The sequence below is a fragment of the Buteo buteo genome, chromosome 5 (assembly GCF_964188355.1).
Source record: "Buteo buteo chromosome 5, bButBut1.hap1.1, whole genome shotgun sequence".
Lineage (NCBI taxonomy): Eukaryota > Metazoa > Chordata > Aves > Accipitriformes > Accipitridae > Buteo > Buteo buteo.
In genome coordinates, this window is record NC_134175.1 from 22,387,797 (window position 1) to 22,406,763 (window position 18,967).

General features: G+C 43.5%; 1 protein-coding gene across 2 annotated transcripts in view; it reads left to right on the forward strand.

Annotated features, from left to right (window-relative positions):
* The window catches only part of PLCL1 (phospholipase C like 1 (inactive)), a 212,248-nt gene that overhangs the window by 163,690 nt on the left and 29,591 nt on the right, over window positions 1–18,967 (forward strand). For both annotated transcript variants that reach the window (XM_075028078.1, XM_075028079.1), the window contains exons 2-4: window positions 2,027–4,498; window positions 6,697–6,900; window positions 17,780–17,855. In XM_075028078.1, coding sequence (XP_074884179.1) covers window positions 2,027–4,498; window positions 6,697–6,900; window positions 17,780–17,855 — 2,752 coding nt within the window. The remainder of the gene's footprint in view (window positions 1–2,026; window positions 4,499–6,696; window positions 6,901–17,779; window positions 17,856–18,967) is intronic.

The following is an 18,967-nucleotide window of genomic DNA, read 5'->3' on the forward strand; positions in this document are numbered from 1 at the left end:
TGAGAAATCTTTAGCGTAAGAAGTTTAGAGGTTTTGGGTTTGTTCCCAGCAGATCCCGTGCCTTTAAATCCAGTTGTTGGGGGCTGGGGTTTTGGAAATATTTCGGATGTTACTGAATGAAGTGAGCGAATGACAATAGCAATTTTGTAGAAACATTTATACTGACTAATTTGCTGAAAGTATCCTTACAAACTTGCAAACAATGAGTGGAGATGTTCTTACAAGCACCAAGACTGATGGTCTGTGGCTAGGAGAGCTACAGAGGGTCCTGCTCAGGCACAGACAGCGCAGCGCAGAGGAAGGACGGAGATGGTTGGATGGAGGGCATCGCTCGAGCAGGGGTTGCATTTAGGATTTGCAGGGGAGTATGACTTGAGGAAGGGTGAATGACACAGCAGATAAATGGGAACTGCAGGGAACCAGCTCCTGGGGTAAGGGAGGGTAGTCCAGGCTGCAAAGGGTTTGGAAGTCAGGGGTTTTGGTGTCTCAAAGCAGGTTGCCAGGGGCTGTCAGGAAGCTGGTCCCTGGTGCATATCTCATGGCTGGGCCCGAGGGCAGCGTGGTTGGAGGGCTGTGTGCCCATACCCAGCATCAACATTTCCTCGCCTTGGGACTCCTCATGTAGTCAGAATTCAGGCAGCAAAAGTCCCTTCAACAGCAGAAAGCAGGGAACTGGGAACATATTGCTGGTGGCTAGGGAAATAGAAAGGAAAGCAATTTTAACAAGTGTTTCACTATTAATTACAGCCTTGAATGATATTTTAAAAATATTTTTGGTAGCTGTTGAATAGTTTATATACTAATGGAGTAGATAGAAATCATGCAGAGAAAAAAGAATGATTTGCAATTTATAATTATTGTGAAATGTTTTGAATTGATAATATGTGGGAAAAGATTTAAATTTAGTTGCTGCACTAAAATTACAGAAAGCTTTGCAGGCAGCTGGGTTTACATCCAGCAGTGAGTAGGTAGTTGATACTGAAAAGACAGTCACACGTGTCTGGCTAAGTATTCTCTCAAGAGGAGTTGGAATACATTCCCTAAAGAAAAAAGCTTTGGGTTTCTTGCCTGGTTGTCCATTTTCCCACAGTGTTTTGTGGTCCTGGTACACAGAAGTGACTAACATAGCTACTTTTCAAAGCAAATGGGGAGATGAGAGTGTGAAGTAGGTTAGGGCTGAGCACAGGGGTACGTGGGGCTCCCACGAGAGCAGCGATGAGAGCTATGCAGTTGTGCATGCAGCAGAGATGGGCTTCTCAGCTTAGTGAGAACGTCCTTTGCCAAAGGACACTAAAACATAGAAATAAGAAAGCCCAGACTCTCCTGGGTGTGTATCTCGGGGGTCTGACTCATGACTGTTGTTTGGTTTTGTTTTAGTTTTGCTTGAGGTGTCCAAGGTTGCAGAGGAGAGGCAGAATTGAGACAGGATGCTAATCTGCTGAGCACCAAGCTGTCACGTGTGCCCCGCAGCACGCTGACCCATCCCAGGCCCTCCTCCCAGCACTGCTTAGGAGAATTCTTTCTTCCCCTTCTCCTCCCACATAGGCTGAGACTCTTTTCTCATGCCTTTTTATGCCAAAGTTCCTCCTTTATTCATGATATCTCTTAAATTCTGGTGAGATCCACCCCACTTCTGGTTACGCAGACCTTAACCAGGTGCTGGAGCTTCCCATGAAACCCCTCTTCCCATACGTATCTGTTTTGAAAATGTATGTGACACAACCGGATGCCACCCCCTCACAGCTGTAGTGAGTTGCTGAGATCTGGAAGGCAGTTTAACAGCTGCAAATGTCACTCATGAAAACTTGGTATCTCTAATGCTGCAATCAATCAAGTCACTGTATAGCTCCGTATATTTTATAGCTCAGTAGGGAACTAAATTGTGGGAAGGGATAATATGTTGTGTTTTGAGGTTCATAAGAACATGAATTATCTTTACATAAACATATCTTCTCTATTATTTATGTACTTGTGGAACGGCCAAAGAAAACTTACTCAATCTTTTTTTAATGTAATTATTCCACAGGATCCTTCAAACCAAAAATGTGGAAGAAAGAAAACAGTGTCCTTCAGCAGCATGCCATCAGAGAAGAAGATAAGCAGCGCCAGCGACTGTATCAGCTTTATGCAGGCTGGGTGTGAATTGAAGAAAGTTCGTCCAAATTCCCGGATTTATAACCGTTTTTTTACTCTGGATCCTGACCTGCAGGCTCTTCGTTGGGAGCCTTCCAAGAAGGACCTTGAGAAAGCCAAGCTTGATATTTCTGCTATAAAAGAAATCAGACTAGGGAAGAACACAGAAACATTCAGGAATAATGGACTCGCAGACCAGATTTCTGAGGACTGTGCGCTGTCGGTAATTCATGGTGAGAACTACGAGTCCCTTGATTTGGTTGCCAATTCAGCTGATGTGGCCAATATTTGGGTATCAGGATTAAGGTACTTGGTTTCTCGTAGCAAACAACCCCTGGATTTGATGGAAAGCAGCCATAATACCCCACGATTTGCCTGGCTAAAAGCTGTATTCGAAGCAGCAGATGTTGATGGTAATGGCATAATGTTAGAAGATACATCTGTGGAGCTAATAAAGAAGCTTAACCCCACCTTAAAGGAATCAAAGATTAGATTAAAATTTAAGGAAATCCAGAAGAGCAAAGAGAAACTGACAACAAGAGTAACGAAAGAGGAATTTTGTGAAGCATTCAGTGAACTTTGCACAAGACCTGAAGTTTATTTCTTACTCGTGCAGATATCTAAAAACAAAGAGTATTTAGATGCCAATGACCTCATGCTGTTTTTAGAGGCTGAGCAAGGAGTGACCCACATAACAGAAGAAATGTGTCTAGATATTATACGCAGGTATGAGCTTTCTCAAGAAGGGCGATTGAAAGGTTTTCTTGCGATTGATGGATTTACTCAATACTTGTTGTCCCCAGAATGTGATATTTTTGACCCAGAGCACAAAAAAATTGTCCAAGACATGACGCAGCCTTTGTCACATTACTACATCAATGCATCCCACAATACATATCTAATAGAAGACCAGCTCAGAGGGCCAGCTGATATCAACGGTTATGTCAGAGCTTTAAAGATGAGTTGTCGGAGTATTGAACTAGACGTCTGTGACGGCCCAGATAATGAACCCATTATTTGTAACCGTAACAACATGACATCGCCACTTGCCTTTCGAAATGTTATTGAGGTAATAAACAAATTGGCCTTCTTTGCTTCAGAATACCCCCTTATTCTCTGCTTGGGAAACCACTGCTCAGTACCGCAGCAGAAGGTAGTGGTACAACACATGAAAAGGATCTTTGGAAACAAACTATACACAGAGGCACCTTTATCCTCAGAAGTCTACCTCCCATCACCCGAGAAACTGAAAATGAAGATCATTGTGAAGGGGAAGAAGCTGCCCTGTGACCAGGACATATTAGAAGGAGAAGTCACAGATGAAGATGAAGAGGCTGAAATATCCCGGAGACTGTCAGAGGACTTCTCAAGGGAACCGAAGCTGATCTGGCTCTGCAGGGAATTGTCTGACTTGGTGTCCCTATGCAAGTCTGTCCAATACAAAGACTTTGAGACATCCATGAAAGCTCAAAATTATTGGGAAATGTGCTCCTTCAGTGAGGCAGAAGCCAGTCGGATTGCAAATGAATACCCTGAAGATTTTGTCAACTACAATAAAAAGTTTCTGTCCAGGGTGTACCCAAGTGCTATGAGGATAGACTCTAGTAACGTAAATCCTCAAGATTTTTGGAATTGTGGTTGCCAGATAGTGGCAATGAACTATCAGACCCCAGGGCCCATGATGGACCTACACACTGGCTGGTTTCTACAGAATGGGGGATGCGGGTATGTTCTCAGGCCTTCAGTAATGCGTGACGAAGTGTCTTACTTCAGCGCAAATACCAAGGGCATTGTTCCGGGGGTCTCTCCCCAAGTCCTACATGTCAAAATAATCAGTGGTCAGAACTTTCCAAAGCCCAAGGGTGCATGTGCAAAAGGGGATGTCATAGACCCCTATGTCTGCATAGAAATACACGGCATTCCTGCAGACTGCACTGAACAAAGAACTAAAACTGTTCAGCAAAACAGTGATAACCCCATTTTTGATGAAAGCTTTGAGTTCCAGATCAATCTACCAGAGCTGGCCATGATCCGTTTTGTTGTTTTGGATGATGACTACATTGGGGATGAGTTCATAGGGCAGTACACCATCCCGCTGGAGTGCTTACAGCCTGGATATAGGCACATACCGCTGCGATCTTTTGTTGGTGATATCATGGAGCACGTTACCCTCTTTGTTCACATTGCTATAACCAACCGAAGTGGAGGCGGGAAGGCCCAAAAGCGCAGCCTCTCAGTGAGGATAGGAAAGAAAGCAAGGGAGTACACTATGCTGAGGAACACCGGTCTCAAGACTATCGATGATATCTTTAAGTTGGCAGTGCATCCGCTACGAGAGGCTACTGACATGAGAGAAAATATGCAGGTATGACACTTCCGTCACGTGCATTGGTGTGTCCTGAATGTGGAAGTGAATGTCCTGGTGCGAGCTGCTGGTAGGGCTAACTTGCTGAAGCTGGTGGAAACTGGTGAAGCTTCCGACCCACAGCTGTTGTCAACCTTTAACTGGACGTCGGAAGGCTGATAGTTACGGGTGCTAACAAACAAGAAAATGTGGGATTAGGCAGAAATGTTTCAAAAATCAATATGCCCTCTCCAAACACATGCTTACTGGTTGTGTTTGTCTGACAAATCAGAACTGAGAGTACATTTGTGTCCCCATGCCGCAGATCTCAAAAACTTCATTTCCTCGCTGGTCCTGGAAAACATCAGCAAGCTTTTGTTTTGCTAACTCAGTGAGGGTTATGCTCTTAATTTTCTTTGTCTGGGCGAATATAAGAAACAGTCAGTGGATGTGTCATTGAGGTCTCGTCTGCACCAGAGAAGCCCACTGTGCAAAGAGCAGCACGTTTCCCTGAGCGTGTGTTGCCACTGTTTGCCCGAGGGCTGCAGATGTTCAGTGTAGGCACTGAATGCCACTTGGGTTGCAATTTCCTCCCTGTGAAATAGCTGCGTTGTCTCAGTTGGCCGAGTGCCGGCACAGACACCGGTGCCATGTCTTGGCTCAGAGGGTCTCCTGGCACCGCTTCCACCGGCCCGTGCTGCTCCAAGAGCAACCGGAGCCTGCTGCGGCCGGCAGCGTCAGGGCCCAGGTGCACAGCACCGTCACAGCTGCCTGGGTTAGACCTTCGTGGTCGGCAGGAGGTGGGTGGAGCGGCAGCGAGGCCAAACAAGAACCCACCTGCCCGGTGCTTGACTGTGTGGGTTGGTTAAGGGGCGGCTCAATTCAGAGGTCCAGGCGCTGCCTAGGAACAAAACTGAGTAGCATTAAACAATGAGTTTACTTTAATAAATAGCTGAAATCAGCCATAGCTATCTCCTTGGTAAAGATACAGAAACAATTCATTTGTCTTTGTTGAAAACAGGAGAAAAACGCATAGCACTTCATTGACCCCACTCTTCTGGACAGAGTCTAAAGCAAATTAAATGTTGGCAGCTGGAAGAGTTTACAAAATGACATAAGTTTTAAATCACTCCCAAAGGAATAGTTTAAGCATATTTTTAAGAATGGGAAACTTCCCAGCCTTTCCTTTCCTGCAGGCCTTGAAAGTAACTAGTTTGAACTGCTGACTCCACCTTCTGTCTAGGTCAGGCACTATATGTGAACTATATAAAAGAAAATATTCTGAATCTGACTCAGAAACAGCATCAATGTGCCTTCCAAGCAAAATTTCAGTACAAGATCTTGTTCTGGGGAATGCTTTGTAAAGACATAGTCATTAGATTTAACTGCGTGCTAATGTATTTGATTAATGAGAAAAGCCTCTATTAATTAGCTGGGCATTTTCTGATGACTTTTTTCAGCAAGATCTGTGAGGAACATTTACAAGGTATGGGTTATTATAATACTCTCTTACTTAGATGTTGTGCATCTTGGTCACTCATTGTAGGACTGGAGAAGCTAAATGATGAGGGCATGTCAGCCATACATCCACTGACTTGATAAATAAATAAATCCTGGCATGCTAGTTTGGTTTGACCTGTATATCCAGTATTGATTTTCTTATATGTGACCTCTGAAGGGGAAAGAGTGTTTCTGTTTCTTTATGATGTGGTAATGTAAGGCTGAAAACAAAGTATTTTTTTCCTGCTTGCCTTTCCCATGGGAAATACAAGGTCTGTCGAACTCGTTCTTGCTGGAGGATGATAATGATGGGAGAACGAGGCGATTACAGCATCAAAAGCAATCGGAGTCTGAGCAGTTGGGAAGAGAAATAGCATTTTAGGCTGATGGTTTAATATGCTGGGGACCAAAGCTTGTCCCTGTTGGGGCTGGATTTGCAATGCAAAGTAGCTGCAGAGCTGGCAGCTGGGATACCTGGGCCTGGGGGAAAGCTGGGGCTGGCAGTAGGCTTGGGGAGCTGACAACAGGGCTGGCTGGGAATTCCTCTGTGTGCTGGCACCCTGGGGTCCATGGGGGGCCCAGGGATGGCAGGCAGCAGGCTGGCACTGCCCCACATCAAGGGGGGAGAAGCAGGCAGAAGCTGATGAAGTACTGGCAGGTAGGGGGAACCGAGTGGCAAGCGACAACATGCGCTCAAGTCTTTCTTTTCTTTCCCTCAGAATGCTATGGTGTCTGTCAAGGAGCTGTGTGGGCTGCCGCCCATCGCAAGCCTGAAGCAGTGCATCCTGACCCTGTCCTCGCGCCTTGTGAGCAGTGACAACACACCCTCCGTTACCCTCTGCATGAAGGATGCGTTTCCTTACCTAGAGCCTCTGGGGACCATGCCCGACGTGCAGAAAAAGGTCCTGGCAGCATATGACCTGGTAGGTGCTTACCATTGCTACCTCTGCCTTTCCCCACCATTTTGAATGCAACAGGTGATGCTCGCTGGCTTTCACATGCCCGAACATTTCAGTTAAATGAACGAGGCTCTTCAAATGACTTAGGCTATGCAAAATTGTTCTTTAATCACCAAAATGCCACACTGGGCTTTTTGTTGTTGTTTCTGTTTTCTAAACACGGTTGTGGCTAGCACAGGTTGGCACTTGGAGAGGACTTTGTTTACAAAAATAGCAGCAATTCAGCATGTATTGGCAGCTGGTAGTCGCTGTCCTTGAGAAGCGGCAAGATGTGTGTGCTGCCCTTCGCTTGCCTCTCCACAGCAGAGGGCAAGGCCATTAGACATGGTCGTTCCTGGGCAAAGCTGAGCCGTTCCCTTCCTGACGCCTTTCACCAGCACTGTTAAGTTGTGGCCGTGTCCCTGCCAGACCAAGTCAGTGTTGCTTTTGGGGAGGGCATGGCAAAGTTGGAATGGAAGTTTTGCAGTGCCCATTTTTTTGCACAGGGAAGGAGAGATCAGTGTGGTACAGGAATAATTATAGAAAGGTAGAGAGACGAACTGAAGTCATTCCAGATGAATGCTGCTGCTCAGCCTTGTATGACATATGTCACTGCTGTGGGTGACTGAGCAACAGCTGTGTGTGACTTCCAGCAGCAGAAGTTGCTGTCACGTTGTGCCTCTCGGGCTATGAGACTGCCCCATCACTTCCCATCCTTAGTAGATGGTCTGTAGCAACTGATAGCAAGCCACATAGTTTTGTAAACCCTGACTTAAATATCACACTGTGGCAATCAGACTAAATCATGATGCGTGTTCAGTGCACGGCAGTTATTTCTGCAGCTTATGTTTGTAAGGACTAAAACGGTGAATAACTGGGGGGGTATCGAATTGCTTCCAGAGACCCTGAAGTGTTGCAAAGAGTGATCACAGCTTTGACCAGGTATTCAATGTGCCAAATGCTTGCCTCCTCTCCATCTCATTTTTTGCTGTTAAAACACACTTTTCAGGTGAAAATCAGCTTGGGGGGAAGAGGGAGACACTGATGAAAAATACTAAAAATACTCTGAAATAACCCTTGGGTTCCTTCCAGAGTAGTTTATATTACTTGAAGGTGATTAAGTTGTGGTAATAAAATACTAGCTGTAAAAATACCAGAACGAGGATTTGCAAATCCAGTTGATTGCCATATTTTAGGTTGGACTTTTTTTGAATAGATTTGTTACATGGTGTGATGTCTGTCTGAAGGAGCAAATACCACATAAATAAGAGATTTTTCTGTATTTGGAGGCCTACTCAATGGAGTTTTACCAGAATGAATGTGTCACTTCTTATCTTTGTAATTATATACTGAAGAGTACACATGGGACATTTCAAGGCCTCCTTGTGCTTTGGAAACCGTTTTTCAATTTAAATAGGTGAAAGGCCTCTTTCGGATGCAGACAAAAACACTTGTATAACTGTTTTAAATAATGTTTGCTCTCACATTTGTCTCTGATGGAAGAAGATGTACTTTGAATGTCAAGAGACAGTACAAGGAGTTTAAAATCAGAGGGCTGAAAAAGAGAAGGGAATTCTTCTGTGCCTATGTAAGGGTTGATTTGAGACGTAATTCTGGTTAATGAGAACAGGATACTCTAAATTACTTTTACTCACTTTGTCTGGCTGGGACTACCTCTTACTTTGCTAAAACTATTTGCTTCTGAAAAAGCAAAAGCCAGATTTAATAAATGGTTTTGCTACATTTTGGATATTTGCCTTTTGAGGTAATGCCAGCAGCAGAATATTGAAATCTATTTTGCCTTTTCTGTGTTCAAAAGGAATGAACTGTCTCTATCAATCTTGATATTTGAAAACACAGTGTGGCGAGGCGTTGCAGTTTTGATGTTGAGAAAGGGCTCTTCCTTGCTATGGTGTTTGTAATATAATAATCCAGGGTGTGTTTCTTTTTAATAATAATTTTTTTCTTTTTTTTTTCCTTTTTTTTTTTTGTGCAAATGAGAGCACAAGGAGATGTTGGTGGAAAGCAATATAAAGTATTTTAGCTATTTATTTATTTATTTATATTCAAGATATACTACTGTTCAGCCTTTTAAGTTGTTGATAAATATGGCTTCAAGGAACTGGATCCACAAATGCTTGTTGCATGTTTTAATTCCCCAGAAACGTCTCTTCACTTCAAAGCACTTTTGGAGTGAATAGGCCTAAGAGCAATTTTAAATGCATAAAATAAAAGCTGTTGATGTTGGCCTCTCTCTTGTATGAATGGGCTGTACCTCTTCTTTCCATTTTACTGTAAAAGGAGTTAAGTTTGTTCCTAAATCTCATAGTGGAAAGCTGTGATTGTAGGACTGCCTCACTCACTGGGCTCCACAGCACAGGTAGCGTGAGTATTGGGCAAACCCTTCCTCCCCACCTCCAAAACCACCACAAATTTCACATTCTTTAAAAGTCTGCTTTGAAAATAATCTCTGATAAAACCAGCCCTAATGTGTTAGAATTTTTTCCCCTTACAGGAAATTGCCAACTGAACATACCTTCCCCAGCCCCCCGGAAAGTATAAACTCTGCCTCTGTGTTTAATGGGGCATAGACAGGGCTGACAGTCCAGGCAAATGGTGGTGCAAGCGCTCGGAGACCTGCCACAATGATCTGGAAAACAATTAACTGTCTGTTCCCTCCTGCTTGGCCTTTGTCAGCAGGCGTGATAGACAAAGACAAAGACTGGTTTGTGCAGTTTGTTTGTTTTTTCCTGGGTAATTAGTTTTACAATTGTGTTCCGCATTAAATACTTTCTTCTGTGAGAGGCCTTATTAGAATAAAATTTAATGTGCTTTTTTTAAGGAACTGGAATGATTTTTCGGGACTTTTTTTTTTTTTTTTTATGGTCGCATTGCAGTGGTTTAGTGGAACTTGACTGTTGCTGTGTCTCATGGAGGAAGAGGCTTCATTGATGATACTGGATTGTATGGGAGTTTCAGCAGAGGAGAGCAGGGAGCGGGATTTGCCAAAACCATGAAAATAAGGTGGACCGTTGACAATACACAGAAAACATTTTTTAAAAGTATGTCAGCTACCAGAAATACCATTTAGAACGGTTTCTTTCAACTTACAGCTTTGGTTGATACCGTATATAGAGTATGATGAATGGATTCCAGTAATGTTGTCATTGATTCCCACACATACATCCTAGGATAGTGTAGCATGTCACTTATGGAGCTGTTCTTCAGACCTTTCCTTTCCCATGAGGAAGGACTCCCCCTCTTCTTCTCCCCCTCCACCTGTGTGCTCCCCCTCCTTGGTGGCCGGGCACAGGAAGATGCTCGCTCAGGTGGGCAGCACGTGCAGTGTGCCTTATAACCTGTCAAATTGATGCTGGTGTTCATTGATCACACCTAAAAAAGGAGATACTCAATATGAAGAGAAGGGACGGGGCCCAGCTGGACCTGACAGATGGTTGAATTATTCATTGCAAACAGTTACCCTGTGAAGTTAGGATTTTTTTTTGGTTGAAAATTGTTCAGAAACAGATTGTGGTTTCTCTGTCTGCACGATACATTCATGTGCTGATGCAAGCATGCATGAGCTCAGGGACACTTGTGCACTTTGCTTTTCAGTTATTGGTTCAGCATTATTATTCTTCCAAGATCAACTGAATGAATCGTTTGCAAATCAAAAGCAATAAACAAGTGATGATAAATGTTCTTGGTTTTACCCAATCTCCTGGCTTGTGTGCATACAGAAATTTTTCTAGAAAAATAAAAGAAGCTCCCCAAGTATCTTTACATGGTTTTGGATCATAAACAACAAAAAGTATAAAAAAGGTTGAACAGAGAAGCTATTTGTAGTATAATCTCATGCTGATGTTAACGTTTTTCTCTGTATTTGAGCCACTTTACTGGAACTGATCTTGCTATTTTGGAGCAGACAGGTAAGGAAGGACAGCGTGTCTGTAGGTACTGTTGAGAGACAGCAAGTTAGTTAAGAATGTCTTGGCCAACATGGTGATGGATTGGGAATTTTTGAGCAGTAATATCTGTGGCGCTGCTGGGGAATAAGTCAATGTATTTAATGGTATTGGTCCACGCTCGCTAGCAAAAGTCTAGGGTATGTTTGGAGAGAAACTGTTTTTTCTGCTGTTCTTTCAGATTTGGCCTTTTTGAGTTTCTTTGTCTTGATGCAGGTGTGACAGCTCTTTATTCCCAAGGAGAAGGTCCATTTTCGCAGTTCATGTTAATGCAAAATGACTAAATAGATTTTTGTGAGCTTTTCCACTGAAATTCATGTTTCAGCTGGGACAGAGTCATCCCCAAAGGAACTTTTTTCACAATTCTCTGAGCAGCTGAAGACAAGGGATATTGCAGAGCAGAGCATTGACTGCCAAGGAAGTGTCATAATGCACTGACGTCAAACACAGTCCAGTACATGGACATTGTCTTGAATTTGTATCTGTTTTTTTCTGTCCAAAATTGGACATAGACTGGGAAAGCAATTATCCTGTTTCTTTCTCCACTTTTTATAATTCTCTCTTTTATGAGAATTATGAACTATGTCCCTTAGTCCCTTCTAAAATAGGACCTGAAAACAGTCAGATTAGACCATTTGTTACAGAAGGAAGTTCCAGTTGGGTACTTTAGTTACTTTGTTTTAGCATAAGCATATTGAAAATTGACCCCTCCCCCTGTTCCTCCACTGCTCCTGTTGTTTCATAGAGGACTGGTCTTCACACATCAGATCACATCCTGCAACACTCTGACACCATATTTCCCCAGAAATATTTGTAAGCAAAAATACAAAATTGGAATTTAAGGTGAACTTTATTCAGTTCCTTCTGCAGTTTGTGTCAATAAGGTATATCAGATATTTCCAGCTGATGTAACCGTCCCTGATAACTGTTCCTCTTGCTGGGCTGTTGCAGGAAAAGGCTCAGAAGCCTGGCTTGGAGCATATTGGGACAGAGACAAGGTGGACTTGTGGCCAGCGTTCCTTCCCACGTCCTTGCACCACATGCACATCCTTCCTTTTTTGCAAGACTTGCCGGCACATGATTGTGTGCCTGGCTGTTTCTTGTCCCAAATGTCTGTAAGAAACACTCAATGATGAAGAGGGATGAGCTCAATTTGCGCTTCAGCTGTTTTTCCAAATTGGTTGTATTTTTGTAGCCTATTTTGTTTTTGTTTGGTGGTGGGGTTGGGGTGGGGGTGGTTTGTTGTTTCTTTGGGGTTTTTTTAGCACTAGAGGCACAATATGGTACTCCTTACCCAGGCAAAACTCTTCACTGTCAATGTAAGGCATAGGAGACTGGGACAATGGCCATGAGGAGATACCTGAGAGAAAGCTTATTTTTAGTTTGATGTTCAGTCAGTTTCTGTTCTAAACTTTGGAATATTTATGAGAGGAATCTGTGAACTCTCCCTTTTGTATCATTTATCTTCCCAGCAGGAACAGTGCTTTAATTTGCCACCAGGAGTTTTTCCTGTCCTTTTTTGTCTTTTTTGGTGAGACTCTGCTGTGTTAATTTCCTCTCCCCTTTTCAGTTTGTAGAATAGTTTGTAATGAGAAAAAGAAATTGGTCTCTAGCACAGGAGTTCATTAAAGTAAAAAGAAATAACATTTTTTGTTCAGTTTGTGCTGATCCCACGATTAAACTGCCTTTAGTACAGACAATAAATAAGCCTGTTAATTTCTTGTGAGTAGAAATATGATGCTGTCAGTGTTAAAATATTTTAAATTTCACTTAAAATTTACTTATCTCTGTAATTAACACTTAACAGAAGTGACAAAGTGAAGCATCATTCTTTCTGTGCAGCAATGGGATTTTAAATTTGATATTGCATGCTGTATTTAGACGCTTAAGTGAGACAGGTCAGTGACATTTTCAGCCCACGGTCTGTTCCACTTTCTGGGTCTCATGTACCAGACGAGAGAGAGCTCCCAGGTTTGTGCCAGCTCCTGCTTCCCATGCTTTTGTGAGAAACCGGCGTGATTGTAACAGGGGGCTTCAGGTAGATTGAGGTGAATCAAGTTTAGGCTTCTTGCTTTCAGCATTGTGTAAGGATATTTACATTAAATGAGCTATTTTGCAGAAAAAACCGAACCTGCTCAGATGAGGCTTTGTATTCCTTATTCCCATTAGTTTATTAAACGTGACATGTACTTCTGGGACTCGTGCCGTGTGCATCTTTTGTCAATCTGAACAACCCCTTATTCACTGCTGCTTGTGAGAGCATTTCTGGCGCCGCAGCCTCTCCAGGAGAGTCAGCACCTCCGGGCCTTGCAAAAATCTGTGTGTCCCTGCTCCCATGGAAACGTGGTGGGGGTCCCCGATGGGAGGAGCGGGGCCGGCCTTTGTTCCCGCAGAGCTCTGCGCTGCTGCAGCTGCCAAGCGAGCGCAGGAGGGACCAGAAGGGACCCCGCGCCCTCCCGGCGGGTCTCGGCCCTTGGGATGCAGGGCCCAGTACTGAAATGAGCAGGATCCCAAATGACGTCAAGGTGTGTGGCAATTTCTCCCATTCAGCCTTCTTCCCTTCTCCTTACTCGAATACGTGTATGCTATTGGTCAGCAAGGTAGCTTTTTAAGTCCCTGTACCAGAATCAGGTCTTGTGTGCTTTCACTCCTATTTTTGTCCATTTCCCCCCCCCCGTAGTTACGTTAAACACATCACTCCGTAAAGTTCTATCACCTTCTTTCTGACATGGGAAATGCAAGCTATCCTGAGCAATCCTGACAGCTTCAGCAGCTGCTAAAAATTTCCTCACTGACTCCAAGTGGACCCAGAAACCAGCATCCATCCTCTAAAGGTTGCTTTTCAGTATATATTGCTTGGAGGTTAATCCCTTGAAGCTCAGCGTTGAGGAGTTAATACTCTGGTGGAGCATGAGTTTCCTGAGGGAGTAGGATGTCTCTTGCTCTTTGAGAGTCACTCACCGAAGCAAGCTGCCGCCTGGGAGCTGACATTAAACAGCAGCCTGACGGACTCCAGGCAGATGGCTGGGACTTACACAACTGCCCGCGAGCGTGCTCGGCCTGGGTCTGAGCAGAGTAACGGTGCATGGACATTCGTGCTGCAAGCATCAGAAAGCTCGCTCTTCACCTTTGAGACAGGTTGGAGGATTTTGAAATGTTACTGGCAAAACTGGGCTTGAAAGTCTCGGGCTATCCTGTGATTTATGGGGTTACCTTCCCAGCTGAAAATCTCACGGCCCTCCGTGTTGTGTTTAGGGCTTCTGGTTCTTGTCTCGGCCCTGTGAGAAGTAGGTGACATCCCCAAGCATGGTTTTGGAGGTGATGCCAGCTGGAAAAGGAGGGGACCATCCAGACTGGGAGGCCGTGGACTCCTTTCAGAACCAGTGCCAAAAAAAAAAGTGTATCTAGATGCCATGACACAGAACTGTGAGCGGGAGCTGTTGAGCAGAGCTGCAGTAGCAAGGTTTCCCAGGGGCTGACGGATGGGACCAGGTGGAGGTATCTATGGCCAACATGCTGCATCCCTGGCCAGCATCCTCCACTGCAGCCAGGGAGGCTGCCAAAACTGCCGCCTGCTGTTCTGTGTCCAGCACGAAAGGATGTGCAGGGCACTAGTTTCTAGCTGAGGCTCTTACCTGCTTTTACCTGCATGAGATTAAATACTGACAAATTGTTAACATTAATTCCAGTAAACAGTTACTAGTAACTTAGCTTTTTAGGTGACCTTTACAATATTTACTTTGTAAGTATCCCCCAAGATGCTACCTTGGGTGTAAGTGAAAATGTATGAGAGGGGAAAATTTAAAAAAAAGAAAAAAAAAAAAAGTGGGTTTTCAGATTAGTTTGGCTATTTTTGGAGGGTTATCTCAGTTCTGTTGCCAGGATTTGCACAGAATCCTATCAAGAGTACCTATTGTTATGTGTTTTGAGGAGGGGTGGAAAAAAACCCACAGCAACAAAAAAAAGCCAAACCAAAACAAACAAAGCCCGCCCCCGCCCTATCCTATAATTTTATTCCTGGATAGCAGTTACTTGCCTGGTGTACTCTTACCTGTATGAATCAGTCTCTGGTGGTTCCAAGTGAACACCCAGGCTTCATCCTTGCACTAGCCCATTGTTAACGATCTTTTACCGCAGCGTTAGGAAGCCAGATCTCATGCCCGCTGAAACTGCACACGCTGTTCTTACTGGGAGCAGAGCCTGGCCTGTCATGTAGAGGCACCGGGTCCTGCACACTGTTATCACAGGTGGCGAAGACACCATAGGCCAGCCAAAATCATGCATCAGAGCTGGCCCAGGGTGTGTTATTTCTGCCTAGGGCATTATTTCCTAGGGGAACCTGTGAGGGGGGGATGCCAGGTGGTGCTCTAAGGGTATCCCCTAATCCCAGTCACTGAGTTGAGGAATTCTGAATCCACTCTCAGGATTTGTCATGGGACAAAAGCTGCTTATGTTTGTCAAGATTACTGCTGAGCAGGAAGACAGGAACAGGTTAAATTCCGCTATATGATCTGTTTTTAATTGTTTGTTCTTGCTGAGCTGAGAGCAGTGAAACTTTGATGTCAGCATCAAAGGAGTGGAGGGCTGCTCTACCTACTCTGCAGTAAGGGAAAATTGGCATCCTATTGCCACTTTTCTCTTAAAAAATGGATGTAATACCTTCATGTCTGAGAATCCTAAAACAGGCGTGCCAGAAACTCCTGGGAGTGGGTCCAGTGGTTGGAGGAAGGTATGGTCAAACATAAATTACCAAATTGCATGATACTCAGGCCTGCTTTTTTTGTGCATGGTAGGATAATTTCCTGTGGCTATATATATATATATATATGAGTGTATGTGTGTGTATATATATATAGGGGTGTGTGTGTGTGTGTGTGTATATATATAAATATAAATATATATATATATATAAACTCTCACAAGTGAAGTTCTACTTTAGGGATCTGAGCGCAGAAGGGTCGGATGCCTTGGATATACTGTCCCAGCTTAGATGCATTGACCTCGCTGGGCAAAACCTTGCTGCTGGGTAGGAAGTACAGGCATGGACCCACGGGGGGCCAAGCCCAGGGTGATGGGTGCACAGGGCCCAGCAGCTGTGAAGAACTGCTGGCTGGACCAGGCAGTGCAGGCACTGGCTCACAGGCCCTGTGTCTGCATATGCAAGAGATGCGCGTTTGGCCTCTGGCTGCCTCTCTAGTGACTTGCAAGTTTTTTCAGGATTCTCACTCTCTTTACTGCTCAGACTAACTTCAGCATTTGTAGTTGGCGGCTGAATGGCTCCTTCAGCACAAAATGACTATGTGCTGTGGTACAGAAAAGCCAGAGGGTGGGTAGAAATTGTCATTTCTTTCTAGATGACAAGGAAAAACATCAAAGAAGAAAAAATCAACATGATGCCCGAACAAGCAAGTAACAAGAATGAAAGGCAAAGGATACTATCAAAAGTCATTTCAATCTCAGGCATATCCACTGGGCATGTTCTGTTAAAAAACAATTTTGCACTCTGTAGATGTATCAGGCGTTTTTCTCTTTGCCCGTGAAGCTGGTAATGGATTTTGTTTTTCTTATGTTCTTGTTTATATCAAAGCAAAGACATAGGTATTTTTATTAAATGCAGCCTGTCTTAATAGGTTTAATTAGAAATGAAGGTGGCAAGAGGAGCAAAATTTGGATCTGAATTTCTCCAGAATTTGGCATTTCAGGTGTGACAAGTAGAAGCATCTCCCTTGTATCTAATTAAAGCAATAAGACATGCTAATTTGCAAGTGTTAATTTGATACTGTCATACTGTCTTCCACTAAAATCATCAAAACCTACTGGTTGTGTTTTCATATTTAGTGTGTTTGAAAGTAGGAAGGCTTTTAGCAGTTGTAGCATTTGGCAAAGCTTTCAGATGGCGGCTTGTGTAATTTCAGGATGTAACATTAGCCAGTATTCAGTTTGCTTCATTTCTAATTGGCACCACTCATGCTGCTTGGGTTTGATTGGGGTTTGTGGTGTATGTCCCAGGAGAGTGAGATTATTCTAAGGCATAGTTTGTTATACAGCATGTTATTGTCTTCTGTAACAGATGTGTGTGCCACCTTTTGCAATTTCGCAGAACATAGCATTGGAACAATTTGCTTGCTTGCCTGGGCTTCTGAAGGGTTTTGGAAGGTTTGTTACCATCAAAGGAGTATAGCATTTGCAAGAAGAGAGGCTCAGGAAACTTGTCACATAATGGACATTCATCTTTTTGCTGTTAATGGGCTACTCTAGGAAGATGCATAAAAATGGCTATCTCTTGAAACTTGTGAGGTCTGTTTGCCTCTCTCCCCCCCCCCCCCCCCCCCTTTCTTTTCAACTTCAACAGAAATTGAGGATAGGATAGGATTTGGATCTGAATTTCTCCAAAGAGAAACTCCAGAAATACTGTAGCTGTCTGAACTGTCGTAGTGCTTAAAGTTCAGCACAGGCTTAAGTACCTCTTGAAATCAGCGCTATTCATGACTTGCTAACATTTTTTATTCCCACTTATGTCAAGGACTATACTTATTTATCCTTTTGTTGCAAGAAAAGTACTAATTAGAAAGGGCTCACTTTCACATAGAATGAATTTTATTTGTCTGCTAACTCTGCTTTCTTCTGAAATCACTTCTGTTTCCTTCATGTGATTTGCAGTGGTGTCTCACTGATGTAAAACTGCTGTTCTTTAACTTCTGGAGCAAAACATTTTCTGAGCAACTGTCACTTAGCTTGATACAGATCTGGGAACACTGATAGGAAGCAGTGATCCAATCTTTATAGTGTTTCTTACAGAGCAGAGCTCTTCTTAAGTTTGAACGTTTGTACTTTTCTGTGGACTAGATGTTGCAGGAAACCCTAGTAATGCTGCTTTTTTTCCATTTATTTTCTCACAGATGATTCAAGAGAGCAGGGTTCTCATTGAGATGGCAGACATCACTCATGACAAGATTGTTCAGTGCCAGAAAACAGGTAATCCCTCTTTATTGTGCAGTTCTGGATGGGAGATGGGAAACAATGTACCATAATTTATTTATAGTTTGTGACTAATGCAGCATCTTTCACCTGGGTATTTAACTGAGCATCCTGGTCTTTCCCTGGCAGACTTCACCCTCCTGAAGGCTCATCCTCCAGTAGCAATGCAGGCATCGGATCAGGGAAAAATCCTCAGCTTTCACCTTAAAAGCTATTTCTCCATCTGCTCTACAGCTCTGAAATGTCTGACAGCATTTAAATTGGTCAAATGAACTAGAAAGGCATTCAGTTAAAAAGAGGGAGTGAGAAGGCATGCTGCCTTTACTGAGCTCCATTCTCTCTACCACCATCTTTCCGTTAAACACAGAGGAGGCAAGAGGTTTTGAAACCCACAGGACCAAGCTGAGTTACCTACCTTTACTTACTTTTGCTGTTTAGGTTTGTTTTAGACCTTGGAAACTTATGCTATTATAATTCCATTGTATCACAGTGAATCTGTGTAACTATGCATTAGGTACATCAGGTATATGGGAGCAAACCACTCTAGGCTTAAAGTAGATCATATGTTACTAGCATATTGTAGTGGATGTCTTTATCTGAACTAGGGCTCTGTCTCATGTGCACCAGTAGAAGGGGAACAGGTGGTTTCAGAAGTGGCCTCCTGCATGCTGTCTGCTCTGCCGCAGGTTCATGCTCCTTTTTCAGGATGGTAGAAATTAGCAAAGTGTCTGTGATTCACAGTCCAACTTATTCATGCAAACCTCTCTTCATCACTTGTTCAGGTTAGCAGACTAGACTCGGAACTGGGACACGTCTGTTGGAGTTGCCACTGATACACAAGAATAAGCCCTGCCAGAGGGATAAGACTCCACATTTGGTGGTGGTAATCCTCTACAACTAAATCAATCAGCTTTCATGTATTGGAAACCATGCTGAATAAATACATGCAGTGTATTTCTATTAGGGGTTTACACTGCAGAAATTAAATCTGTTTTCAGTTCATTTAGTTGTACAGCTGCAACTTTCCTAACCTGTAGTAAACCTTGAAGGTCAGTAATGCAAACACTTGCTACTGCATTTAGTTTGTGTTCTTGGGCATAGTCTTCTGG